Here is a 13,174-nt window from a genome sequence, read left to right on the forward strand (position 1 = left end):
ATTTGAAGGGGGGGTGAGGGATGTCCCTGAGCTTCTTGGGGGTTCCTGTCGGCTCGGTGACAGTTTGCTCTTTGCTCTCCCCTTCACAGGGGGAGCGGGGGCAGGGATTCCCAGGGTCCATTCCAACCTTGCTATGTACCTGGAACTAGACACTGCACATGTGGTGTGTGTTTTTGTTTTCATTTAACAAAAGTAGATTCAGGAGGCTGCAATTTAAAGCAGTGGGTGAAAGGATGGTTTCCCAGCCATTTTCCCACTTGAAATTGCCCCTCTTAAACTGCTTTTCCATTGCCCATGTGAAATTTGGTTTAAGAAACGTTTGGCCACAAGTAAGGTTTGTCTCTCATTTCAAGAGCACACCTCAGTCATGTGAAATCCCAAACTAAGTTAAGAGACAATGAAGCTATTCTCACGACTACGTGGGTGGGGAAGGCAGGGTGGAACCTACTTTCCCCCCAGACAATCCATGAAGGTCCCCTTCGGTGCACTGCTGCCTGCCCACACAATCCATGATGCACGGAGCAGGGCGGATCTCTGGAGGCTGGGACACATTGTCCCAACCTCCAGATAACCCACAATGCATTGCGCAATGATTGCGGTGCATTGAGGAGAAGCCCCATGAGATGGGCTCTGTATGTGCCCCTCTCTGTGTATGCTCAGGCTCAGGGACACTCGCACCCTTTATCCCTGGTATAAGCCAAGGTACAAAACCCAGGCTTGCGAGGAAGGCAGTGCCAGGATCAGGGTCAATCCCAGTGCTGCACATGAGCAGCCCTGCCCAAGTAGGGCTTCCCTAACCTGGGTAGGGCTGTTTGTGTGCATTGCCTTACTATGTATTCAATGAAACCACCAAGATATAAGACGTCTACACTTCAACTTTCTTGAAATATAACTTACTGTTCCTTGAAATGTTAACCCCCTGTGAAATTATAGTCGCTGCTTTTAGGGACCTTTTTTGTTCTTCCAAAATATTCTCTGACTTTAATTACAGTGCACTGTACATTCTATACTCTTGAATAGATTATAATTGCCTTTTCGTTTAAGAACAGTTAGCTAACTTTGGTTTGTGTGAACTCACTAAGAAGCAAATTAGTACTAATGGTGTGGATGTTAGAACTTATTTCAAAACTCAAAGCATGTAGTTTATACTTACTTTCTCCAAAGGTATCTCAATAGTTCTCATTATAAACAGAGGAAGAACACTAAGGTTTTTCCTTTTTTCCCTATTGGACATTAGTTCTAGTTGTTACTGGGCTTGATCATCCAGTACAACCTTTTTAGGATGTGGACATCATTTCACTTCTAGGATACTGTGAGCCAGAATGTTGTTTCCTGTTAAAAGCCGAGCTTCAATTTTTGGCTCTGGCATTGGGTTTTTAAAAAATGAACTTGAATTAAACATGTGACTTCTTTTGAGGCAATGAGTGAACTGCACTGAATTAAATGGCTGCATTATTTGTATAATGAAGGCAGCAATAGCTTTTCCTTTGTAAATCAATGTGAGGGCTACTTGTAAAGTGTCATTGGGACTATGTCTTAGAAGTTGCTCTATGTAGCTGCCTTAATACACCACCCAAAGAAAGATATTTCCTAGCCTTCACCATTTCAAGTTGGAAAGCTTCTATTATACACATGAAGTTTAGAGTTTCTGACTGTTTTACCAATTGGCTTAGTAACTTTCAGGATGAAGGTCATTCTGCTTATGATGGTAATCATAAGTATATATACTGCCCTATTATGTTTGATGCACTTTGTGAACAATTAATCTTTATGCAAGTAAGCAATCAAACAATCATGTATTCAAGTCCCATTTGTTTCAGTGCATCTTAAGCCTACAGAACTGGTGCAGGATTGCATCATCAGTTAAAAACAATAATCCCTAAGCTCTTAATTGAGAAATTGATGTCACATGCCATGAAGCTGTGGAACCCTTGTTTTCTACTGCTAAATGAGGCCATGGTGTCAGCCAGAAGGAAGATCAGCTCCCCAGTGAGCAACTCTTCCAAATGCAAAATTCTATTCTTAACACGTTCCACAAGGTTGCTTAGATTTCTAGACCATGAATTATTTCTCACCTGTCACATAATTCTTTAAATCCAGTTCATTGCTGAGTGGGTTGTTGCTCTTGAACATATACAAGTTGAATGGGGCAGGTTCCTTACCAATATTTTTCCACATTGTATAGTCGGGAGAAGTCCAGCGTCCAGCCAAAACATCATAATCTCTTTGAGTAAAGTGTACCAGTTTTGTTAAGGGGTCATACAGTCCTCCATGAAATCCAATGACTATTTGGAAGTCAGGGTTAGAATCATGATATATCTCCCCATATGCAGTGTATTGCAGCTGCTTGATCATGAGGCCATTGATACTGAACACTGCTAGTGGTGTCCCTGTGTTATCTGAGGCAACGTAGTATTCTTCACCACTGCTGCTTTCCATTGCAAAGAGATGACCTTGCAGATCGTAATACAAAGAAGTAATTTCTGAATTTGAATGGTTATACACATGTGTTATTCTGGTTGGGTTGTGAAGATCAGCATAGAAGTATTGAAGGTGGTGCCCTAAATTAGTCTTGTAAGAAGCCCGTCTTCCTACTCCATCATAACGATACTGAATACTCCACCCATTTGCTTTGTTGTAAGCTCTTGTTAAGAGCCCTTTGGAGTTGTATTCAAATATGTCAGAGCCTCTCTGGCATAGAAAGCCGTCATCATCTATCTTGTACTGCATGTCACCCAAGCGTGTAATCCTATCTCTTAAATCATAGCGCAGTGGCATCAATCGGACACTGTTTCCAGGATTCAAGAGATGCAAGTTCCCATTTAGATCATAACTGTAACGCCAGTTTGGTCTGTCATTGACTGCCACACTCTGGAGCTGCCCATCTCCATCATAATCATAGGTATATTTAGTTGTGTTAGCATAAGGCCCAAGCTTAAGTTCTCTTTTAGTTACCCTTCCCATACTGTCGTATTGCACTGTCATCCAATACATGAGTGATCGGAACATTTCATATTGCACTTCTTTAATGCGTCCATGTGTATCAAAGTGCTTGCTCAGCGTCATCACAGCTGTAGTGATTATTTGATTTATATCATAATAAATTACCCCAAATTTTCCAAAGTGCTCTACTTTGCCTGAGATTTCATCGTAACGATAAAGGTCAACTGGAAGAGGTATCTCACTTATTATAGGCTTGATGCTAGCAATCCGAAAACTATTATCATGGTAGGTATAATCAAACCTTGCATTGACCATACCTTCCTCAGAAAATCTGTAAATCTGTTTGTCAACCAGAGGCCCAATTTTGCGATAGCGGATGGTACAAGAAAAGCCACCACTCTGTAGGTTAACCATCTTAAGAACTCCAGTGGTTTCATCATATCCAAAAGTCACTGCTGTGCTGTCGTACACAATCTCAGACAACTTTGATAATTTCCCATACTTGTAGAAAACCTGCCGACCAGTTCCTAAAAAAGATGTTTTCAAAATCCTTCCATCATCGCTGTAATCAAAAATCACTGAGGCATTGCTCTCAGGAGGGTTATAAATATTTCGAATGTAGCCAATAGATGTGTGAGTGGACATACTGTGCCGAGCAATGCTGGGCATAGTGACAGCATGCAGTCGGTCTGAAGAATCATATTCAAAGATGTACTGCCGCTGACTCTGAAGTAGTAGTACCATGGACTATTGAAAAACAGACAAAGAATATACATTAAGTGTTGTGTGCCCAATTCCTGATTTTCAACATATTTGTGTGTTTTAAATAAAACGTGCTATAAATAAAGAATTACATCCTAAACATACATAGATAAGAAACAAATACATGGATTATTAGTTTTGTATACTGTCAGTTCCATCTAGGGATGTGCATGAATCAAGATTCGTGCATTGATTCGAAGCTCAGCCTGGTGATGAGAGCAGCTTCCTGCTCTCCTCACTTTTGAAGATGCCCAGGCTGATTCGTGCACATCCCTAGTTCCTAGTGCTGTTTGTTTATTGCGTACTATGCTAACTAACTAGTAAAAATATTGACAGTTTTCACATGTAAATATGAGAATTCAAAGTACATTTTTTATCAAAATTAATAAAACATTTCCTCCACAAAATGTTTGAAATCAATAATGTTAGTTTAATAAGTTAGTTCCTTAATATCTTCTCCTTTGGATGGTGTCATTTTCATTTTCAAAAAATCAAAAAGATGTACAGAAACATTAAGAATAATGGTTTTAGACTATTTTGAAACAATAGTTAGAAGAACATAATGTGCAGTTCTTTTTAAAATAAGGCAATCTACAGTGCTAAGATGACAAGAGATCAGTTTCATGAATAAGGTTCCAAGATAAGAAATGTGTTGCTATTCTGTCAGGTTCAATTTGAAAATTTAGCACGTTTGGAGGAAAGGGTGCATTTAGACCACCATTTTCTTATCCTGAAGTAACTTTCAGCAGTGGCTGACCCCATATAGTGAAACACAGGTGGCTCAGCACTGCCTGTGCAGCTATGTTGGTGCAAAACCTCACTGGTACTCTTGTGGACCTTTGCTTGGTGAAAGGTTTGATCATGCATTTTGTTACCATGCCCATATGCACACACCAGCTTCTAAGTCAGGCTTGGTCACTGTATGGTGTTCTTTTCTTTGCAGTTTTAGTCAGCATGTTGGCCAATGGATTTAAGACTTGGGTGTCACAGTGCAATTTTGGTGCTGACATATTGTAATTCAGCTTAGAGTTTGGTGGCCTCTTCTGTTTAATTGCAGTATCGAAGTACCAAACTGTGAACAAATAATTTTTGCTTATTAATTTAGAATCTAAAAAATCCACGTTTTTAGCACATGTGCCACATTTGTAACCACTGGAACCTTAATAAAAACAGCCCTGCTGGATCAGGCCAAAGAAGGCCCATCTAGTCCAGCATCCTGTTTCAACAGTGGCCCACCAGATGCCGCTGGGAGCCTACAGGTAGGAGTTGCTTTTATTAAAGCTTGTGCTTTATTATAGGTGTTTGTAAACATACAGGTAAAACCCAGAATGGACACTACATATGTAATGTGGCCCATACCAAAAGTTACCTACCTTTTCCAAATATGTGTAACTCCATACTTTTCCATCTGCAAACATGCGGGAAATAATCCTGCCCTGTTTATCAATATCTGTTCTTTCACTCATGGCACCACGTTGAAGTCCAGCGAGCCGTCCATTGGAGAAATAAGAGACATTCACAGCAGCAAGACCACTGCTGGGTAGCCAGAGAAAAGGGCGTCCAAGCTGATCATAAATAATACGCAGTGTAAACTTCCGGTGATCATCGTATATTTTCTCAGTGCGAATGTTCCGGTCATAATCAATAGACAGCAAGTTTCTTCCGTGGACCTATTATAGAAAAGGCTGATTTAATCATTTGTCAGATATGCAGTATCAGAGTAATGTAGGAGGAAAGTTTAGTAAGTTCACCACCATACTATTTCTAAATGAATTTGCTCAAAATTCCTCTGTCTAAAAAAAATTAAAAAAAATTCAGAAACTGACATGAGGGAAATAATTCACAGTAATCTCATTGCAATTCAAAGGACAAGTTAGGCAATGCATATCTTGTCCTTTTAATATCAATGGGACTACTTTGAGTAATTTTCCTCATGTCAGCCAGTCACATTAATGCTATGTGTCCACATAGTTATCTTATTCCTCAAACTAGTTGCTTTGCTTGTTACAGATTTTCCTGTGTACACTAGATTATAATGCAGCCGCTTTTCTACAAGCAAAGAGATGGGGCAAGGTGCTCAACACAACAGTCCGAGATGCTAAAATTAATTGAGAGTAGTACTAAGATTCAGTCACCTGAAGTGGCGTAGCGGGGAAATGCTTGACTAACAAGCAGAAGGTTGCCGGTTTGAATCCCCTCTGGTACTATATCGGGCAGCAGCGATATAGGAAGATGCTGAAAGGCATCATCTCATACTGCGTGGGATGAGGCAATGGTAAACCCCTCCTGTATTCTACCAAAAGAAAACCACAGGGCTCTGTGGGTGCCAGGAGTCGACTCGACGGCATACTTTACCTTAGTATTAAGATTCAGTAGATTTAAGAGAGCCTTGATGGACATGTATAATGACCTTTCAGTATCTTATTAATCGGTATTAATTGGTCTCTCTTGCCTGAACATGGGCCAGGTTCCAAAGAGCTGTTTAGGAGCCTGCTTTCCCCTTGCTTTCAAAGCAGCCTGCCATGCAGCATTAAGCGGTGGGTGGGTGGGGTGTCTTCTTTGTGAAAAAACAAGTCTCCAGTTTGTGTGTGACTAGTTTCATAGTTCTGTAGATCTTCGCCTTCTACATTTATTGGTGCCAAAATACTAATGATTAAATAATCATAGTTCCTCCACTGGCTTCCAGTGAAAGTTATAATGCTAATAACAGATTTGGCAGGATAAGCGTGAGCAGGTAAAGGGCTGTGAATTTCTACTTCAACAGGAAAACCAGTCCAACCAGAGCTAAACTTCAAGGGATGAACCCTTGCTAGACAGTCAGGAGAATCAGGATCAAGGAAAGAGCTAGCAAGGGGGTAATACAGGTGGCCCTTGTTACACATGGTTTCAACAACCATGGTATCCACGGATAGGTCTTAGAGATGGAGTTTCTTTATCCGTGGTATAAAAATAGGCAAAAATCCACCTTTTTGTGGTTTGAGTGACCTGAAATGACCTGGAAATGACTTCTGGTGTTATTTCCTGTCATTTTACAGTGCAGACATTTTGTGGCTCTTTTTTAAAAAAAAAAAAATGCCCATGATTCTGGAATTGGGGCATTGCTGGAGACCTAGACAGCAAAGTACAGTAGTCTATTTCTGCCATCTCCTCACTTTTTTAGGAGTGTGTGTGTGTGTGTGTGTGTAGAGGAGCCTAACCCCTGGATTCTTTATTCGTGGCTTCCTTATTCATTGCTATAGAGAACAGAACCCCCCATGAATAACAAGGGCCACCTGAATGCATCTTCAGACAGACACAGATGTGAACATACTTCATTGAGTTAAAGGTGTTAGGGGTAATTTTTATACATAAATGTATATGTATAGGACACAGTCTAGTCATTTTAGTACTGAGGATGATTTCTGAAATCTTCAAAAATAATGTGGGAGTCCAAGAAAATATGAAAATATGAACAATGAAAATGTGCCCTATGCAGTGGGAGGGAATTTGAGACACACCATAATGTCTAAGAATGGCTTTGGAAGGCAAAATGCTTGTGCAGAAGACTCAGTAGTTTTTGGGATTTGTTCTTGTTTATTCCATAGTGTATTCGAAAACATTAACCTCTGCTTCTCCTTCCCACTTCTCAAGCTGTAATTCAGTTTCCCAGTGGCTTCTGTTTCTTTGGAGCCATCGTACTTTTGATATGGGCCCAGTCAGCCAAATTAAGAGCTTCTAAGGGAGGTATTCAATGGCTTGCTCAGCAAGGTGCTTTATAGTGTGTTTGCTAAGCTATAAATTACAGTTGCCCGCTGCCTCAGGGACGATTGTAAGGAATGGGGAAAGGAATGGACTATCCCATCTGCCCAAGTGTAGTGGTAGGCCTTGGGTATTTATGTCCCTGCCGAACATGCATGCTGTGATGAGCTGATTCATAGCCAGGAAGCTGTTGCTGTATTGCTTAATGACAGGCCAGGGAATGAGCATCCAATGCAGCTAGCATTAATTAGTCTGCAGTGCCCCTCACACGATTGTGGGTTAGAGTTTACATGGTTCCAAGTTATGGAGAAGCCAGACTGTGGAAAAGGACAGAGCGGTGGAATCTAAAATGCTTCAGTGCAGCATTCCTGGAGCAAAGAGGAGCACTTGCTTGGCTGTGTATGTGAATGCAAATGAAGGAAACGAATGTGGACTAGAGCAATGGGCTGTGAATGTGCAGAAGAAAGGCAGCTCCTTGTGCACAAATCTTTTTATGGTTGAGGATGATTTCCCTACTGCTTGTATTTTAAAAGCCATTTTGGTTTGCATTCCTACTCTATATGGATCACCAATCATTTGTAATAAAAGATAAAGAAAATGTCTCTATTCCCTTTTGGAAGCCCTACCAATTGGGGGTTGCAAATCTAGGCCCAATATTGGGAAGCAGGCTTGGAAAATAATCCCAGATCTTGGAACTGGTGGACATGTTACATTTTCCATGCAACAACTGGTTCAGACAACCTTTCCAGTGACAACTGGCCTCAGTCGTCATGGTCAGCATTTGTTATTACATGAGTCTTGAGATCATTGTGAGAGCCTCTCTTCCTCTACCAGCTGGTGACTACCAATAATGGCTGACATACCACACAACAGTCTGCTTCCTTTTAGTGTAATACACAAGTACTTCTGTATCTTCCTAATGCAAGGGACTTGTGCAATTGCATGGCCATTATTTCCAATGAAAGCAAGTCCCCTTGTGGAATTTCAGCATTTGCACAAGTTGCACTTTTGCAATGTGCATTAGGAAGATACAGCAGTGCCCATATCACACTAAATGCATGCAGACCATTCCAGGCTATGTCAGCCCCTCTGCCTAAGGATATGAAGCAGCATGCAAAGACTCCGGAGATGACTGATGTGTATTGTAAGCAGCTTTCAAACATTATGGCCCTCCAAACAGAGCTACCAACATGCCAGAGCATTTCCAGCAGCTTTCATGTGGCAGCTGCAAACTCTGAATTGGACCGTAGTCACTAACATCTATGCCAAATGGATACCATTTTCTCCTCTTATAGGCAGCTGTCACTTTCTTCAGATACAGCTTTTCGAAGGTCATACAATAAACACACAGAATGTAAAATGCTGGAGACTTTAGGGTCTTTCAAAAATAAGAACAAGGAGTTACAGTAGCCTAAAATTTAGCATGTGCTACATCCAATGCTGTAATATCAAAGATAAATAACTGCATTCACTGGAGACGGACCAAAGAATCCAGGCCAACACTGTAATCTAATAAAGCTTCTTAAGCAATTTAATTGTGAATGCACCATTAATAAAGTAGAAGTCTTTAAATTAGATATCTTTTGACAGCAGTGACTACTTTAAAAGTATTCATCAGTTCCTGGGAATTTGTTCTTCAGCTTATATTTTACAGTAGCTTTGATTAAGAAACATTTCTCTTATCCAAATTTAAACAGCACATCAAACAATATGGAAATAGACCCCAAGCCTTTCTTGAGGACATGAAAGTTAGTCTGAATTATTTTCACAGCAAGGGTGAGCACAATTCCCACCCCAACCCACTCTGCAGGAATTCAGTTACAGAGAAAGCAATTTTAAAATTAATACAACTCTGTGTTTAGAAGGAAATAATTTTTAATTATAGTTCATTTTCCTCACTCTGATTTTTTCCACTCAATGAAGTAGGTCTCTTTTTACTATGGCTCTCATTTCCTCTGTGGATAAGTCGTAAAAATCACTATTCATGCAAGATTTCCCAGAAAAGGTTTCGATTTTGCCAAATAGGCTGTCTTTGAAAGCAAGACAGTAGCTTTAAAAATGGAATTTTACTTTTAAAAAATAAATAATTAAATAAAGTCATTTTTAATCCAAAATTTTAGTTTTCCCCATAAAGGAAAAGTTCCAAAGCTGCTTGCATCAATAAAGAGGGAGGCCTTTGGCAAATCCTTCCTAGTCAGAGGATTGCTGATGTCTATTGACAAAGAGAACTGAAACCAATTCTCTGTATAAATTGCTATTATTGACAACAGATCAGACATTATTTATTGTTAGATTTTTATACTGCCTTTCATGAAAACAACCTCAAGGTGGTTTACAAAACATTTAACAGTATAAAAATATAAAACAATTACACAATAAAAATACTATGTTAGTATGGAACAGTACAGGAGTTGTATTTAATGATATGGAGTGTCCTATTAAGTATGAGCCACCCTTACCAAGCCTCCTCATAGTCTTCAAGGAATGAAAAAAGAATGATAAGAGCCACCTGGCTGCCATACATGGAGAAGTATCTATCAGTTTCATTCATTCAACGGACATCTTTGGAGGTTTTGAGGAAAGCCAGGCAAGTGTGTCACCAATAAACTAAACATGTGTCTAGCCACTCTCAAGTAGCAGCAGCCATGTAACTGGCTATATAAATATCTTGCTGTTTCTAGGAAAAAGTCATTTTTTGCTACTTATACATGCTACTTATACATGCATTTCACATGCTAGCAATAGTAAACAGCTATGATACAAATTAGGCTTTGGCTTCTTCAGGCAAGCAGAATTGCCTCAGTCTCCTGGCTAGTTTAGGAAGAGGAATGGGAAGCAACGGTTAAAAACATTGGAAACCTTTGAAATAAAAAGTTTTGCGTTGCTATTGCCTACCAGCTTTATCACCTGAGCCTCACCCTATAACAAGGAGGGGGGCTTAATTTGTACTCTATAGAATAGGAAAGCTCCTCCTTTTTTTCTGACATTGTAGCTACCTGACATTTCTGACATTTCCTGACATTGTAGCTACCTGGTGTCATTGTTTAAAATTCCCATATGGCACCAGTGCTGCTGACTGGCTAGGCTGACCAGCTATATATGGCTCAATAGAGCCCTTTCCCTAATTGCTGGATCATCTCTAGAATTAGCAAGGGTCCTCTTAATGCAGCAATAGGGAACACCAAGTATAGAATAGGGATGTGCCCAAACCACAGTTCGAACACAGTTTGGAAGCAATGAGGGGAAGTTTTAAGAAAGAGGAGAGCAGGTCCTTATGCAAACACCATGTGCTTGCTGGCACTATGTGGGAGTACTTTTGTGAGTGCTGCCCCAGCAGGAAGCTGCATGGGGTGGTGTAGAGCAGGGAAGGACTCTTTCTTAAAGCGCTCCCTACGCCACATCCGAACTGTGCTTGAACCATGCTTTGAACTGCGATTCGGGTACATCCCTAGCATAGAAGAAAAAAATTGAAACGTCTCAAGTCCAACAATGGTCATTTCATAAACTGTCATTAAAGAAGATATTCCCTACTTGCAAGAACCTCTAGTATGGGAAGATGAAGATCAGCACTCTGGTCATTACCAAGTTGGAAGGCTACAGGAATTGATGGAATAGCTACAGAAATATGTCAGACAACATAAGATTAATCAGTCAAGGCTCTAACCAAACCATGCCAGCGAATTTGGAGAACGATACAGTGGCCAACAGATTGGAAGAGGGCAGTCCAGATACCCATAGTAAAAGAAAGGAGACTTAACAGGTTGCACAAACCATCGCACAATATCCTTAATGTCACGTGCTAGCAAAACAATGCTCAGGATCACTCAACAGATTAGAGCCCTATGTGGAAAGGGAAATGGTGGATGTTTAAGCCGGTTTCAGAAAAGACTGAGGAATAAGAGATATTATTGCTGATGCATGCTGTACAATTGAGAAAGCCAAAAAATACCAAAAAGAAGTCAATATGTTGCTTTATTGACTACAGAAAAGCCTTCGATTGTGTCAACAATGTCAAGTTGTGGAATATCCTTAGGAAAATGGGTGTCCCAGAACATCTCACTGTTCTCATGAGAAACCTATACACAGGATAGGAAGCCACAGTCCAGATGGAACATGGAGAAACAGACGGGTTCCAGATTGGCAAAGGAGTAAGACGAGTCCTTTCTTTCTTTCTTACTTTAAGGCCTTACTTACTTTTTCCTTATTTATTCAACCTATATGCTGAATATATATATATGTACTGGGAGAAGCTGGATTGGAAGAAATTGAGCGTGGTTTTAAAGTTGAAGAAACTTCAATAACCTGCGCTACACAGATGACACTATAGCTGAGAATGCAGATGATTTTCAAGCTCTAGTAATTAATTAAAGTCAAGGAGCACAATAACAAAATGGGACTATGACTAAATGTAAAGAAGACTAAACTAATGACAATGGGTACAGCAACCAGTCTCAGAACTGAAAATGAAGACACTGAAGTGGTGGATAACTTCTGCCTCTTAAGATCGACCGACAGTAAAGGATCCAGCAGTCAAGAAATACACCACAGACTAGCAACTTGGTAAGGTTGCAACGAAGGCCTTGGAAAGGATACTTAGATGCCGTGACCTGTCTATGTCTACAACAGGGTCGTAGCAAGGTTGGAGTGGGCCCAGAGATGAGATTTTAAAATGCCCCCCCCCCACTCAAAGTCCAGGGCCTCCGCACATCCCAGGCCCCCAAGGATTTAAGTCTGATATTCCAAAATAAGTATGCTGCCTGGAAATACATTTCACTGAATATACACACGCACACGTCACAATATATAGTGATATACATTGAGTACTATACATTTGTTTTACTTTTAATGCCTAGAACACACTAGAAAGATGAATGATTAAAATGGGCCCCTCGCTGCAGATTAGCAAAGGAGACTTTCAACCATGCAGGGTGAGCCTATGTTTGTTTTCTCAGAATTCTGAAGAAATTCAGTCAAGTTTGATTCCAGGAGGTTTTTCACAGGAGGCTTTTAAAGCCCTTTAACACACATCTCCTCTGGAATAGAGGTGCTGCATTCACATGTTGGCCAGATTGACCCTGAAGTCCCTGCAAGTTATTGGGGAGCAGTTCACACACAAGAAAAATAAAATAAAATAAAAGCACAAGACATGCTTCACAGTTCTCACTCAGACCTTCTGGGTTGCAAAACAACTTGAACATAAGTGCATTTATAAATGAATGAATGAATGAATAAACTAAATATAATAATGTTTCTTCCAGAAGTTTTTGTAATTTTCGGCCATGAAACAAGCCACTTATAGGACTTTTTAGATAGTTTTTTTTAAGTCAGCAAATTTTCCAAGCTGTTTCAAAATAAATATTCAGAGACTTCTCGGTCCCTCACCCCCCGCCCCCATATCCAAGCCCTATGGCAAGCAGATCCCTATATATGGGGGGGGGGGGGGCGGGCGGGAAAGGTAACCACAAAAAGGAGTTCACACTCTACCTGGCAAATGCTGGTCTGGGTTAAGCAGGGCAGCAAGGGGTCTTCTGCTGCAGAGAACACTCTGGCTGCCTCCTCCTTCCTGGCTTGCTTGGGCCCTACTGGAGTCCAGGCTTCACTGCGGCCTACACGGAGGCCTCCGTGGAAGCCCCGCCCACCCGCCGATCAGCTGAGAGGCGGGAGAAAAGGAGTTCTTGGCAGCTTGTCTGCTGCTTCCATTGCGGGCCAGGAGAACAAGCAGGAGAGACGG

The 13,174-nt window shown here is 40.8% G+C and overlaps 1 protein-coding gene across 21 annotated transcripts in view; it reads right to left on the reverse strand.

Annotated features, from left to right (window-relative positions):
- The window catches only part of TENM2 (teneurin transmembrane protein 2), a 1,486,671-nt gene that overhangs the window by 5,331 nt on the left and 1,468,166 nt on the right, over nt 1–13,174 (reverse strand). For all 21 annotated transcript variants that reach the window (XM_053288965.1, XM_053288966.1, XM_053288972.1 and 18 more), the window contains 2 exons: nt 5,079–5,375; nt 2,076–3,690 (listed from right to left, as the gene is read on the reverse strand). In XM_053288965.1, coding sequence (XP_053144940.1) covers nt 2,076–3,690; nt 5,079–5,375 — 1,912 coding nt within the window. The remainder of the gene's footprint in view (nt 1–2,075; nt 3,691–5,078; nt 5,376–13,174) is intronic.

Source organism: Hemicordylus capensis, chromosome 2, assembly GCF_027244095.1.
Source record: "Hemicordylus capensis ecotype Gifberg chromosome 2, rHemCap1.1.pri, whole genome shotgun sequence".
In the NCBI taxonomy this organism is placed as follows: domain Eukaryota; kingdom Metazoa; phylum Chordata; class Lepidosauria; order Squamata; family Cordylidae; genus Hemicordylus; species Hemicordylus capensis.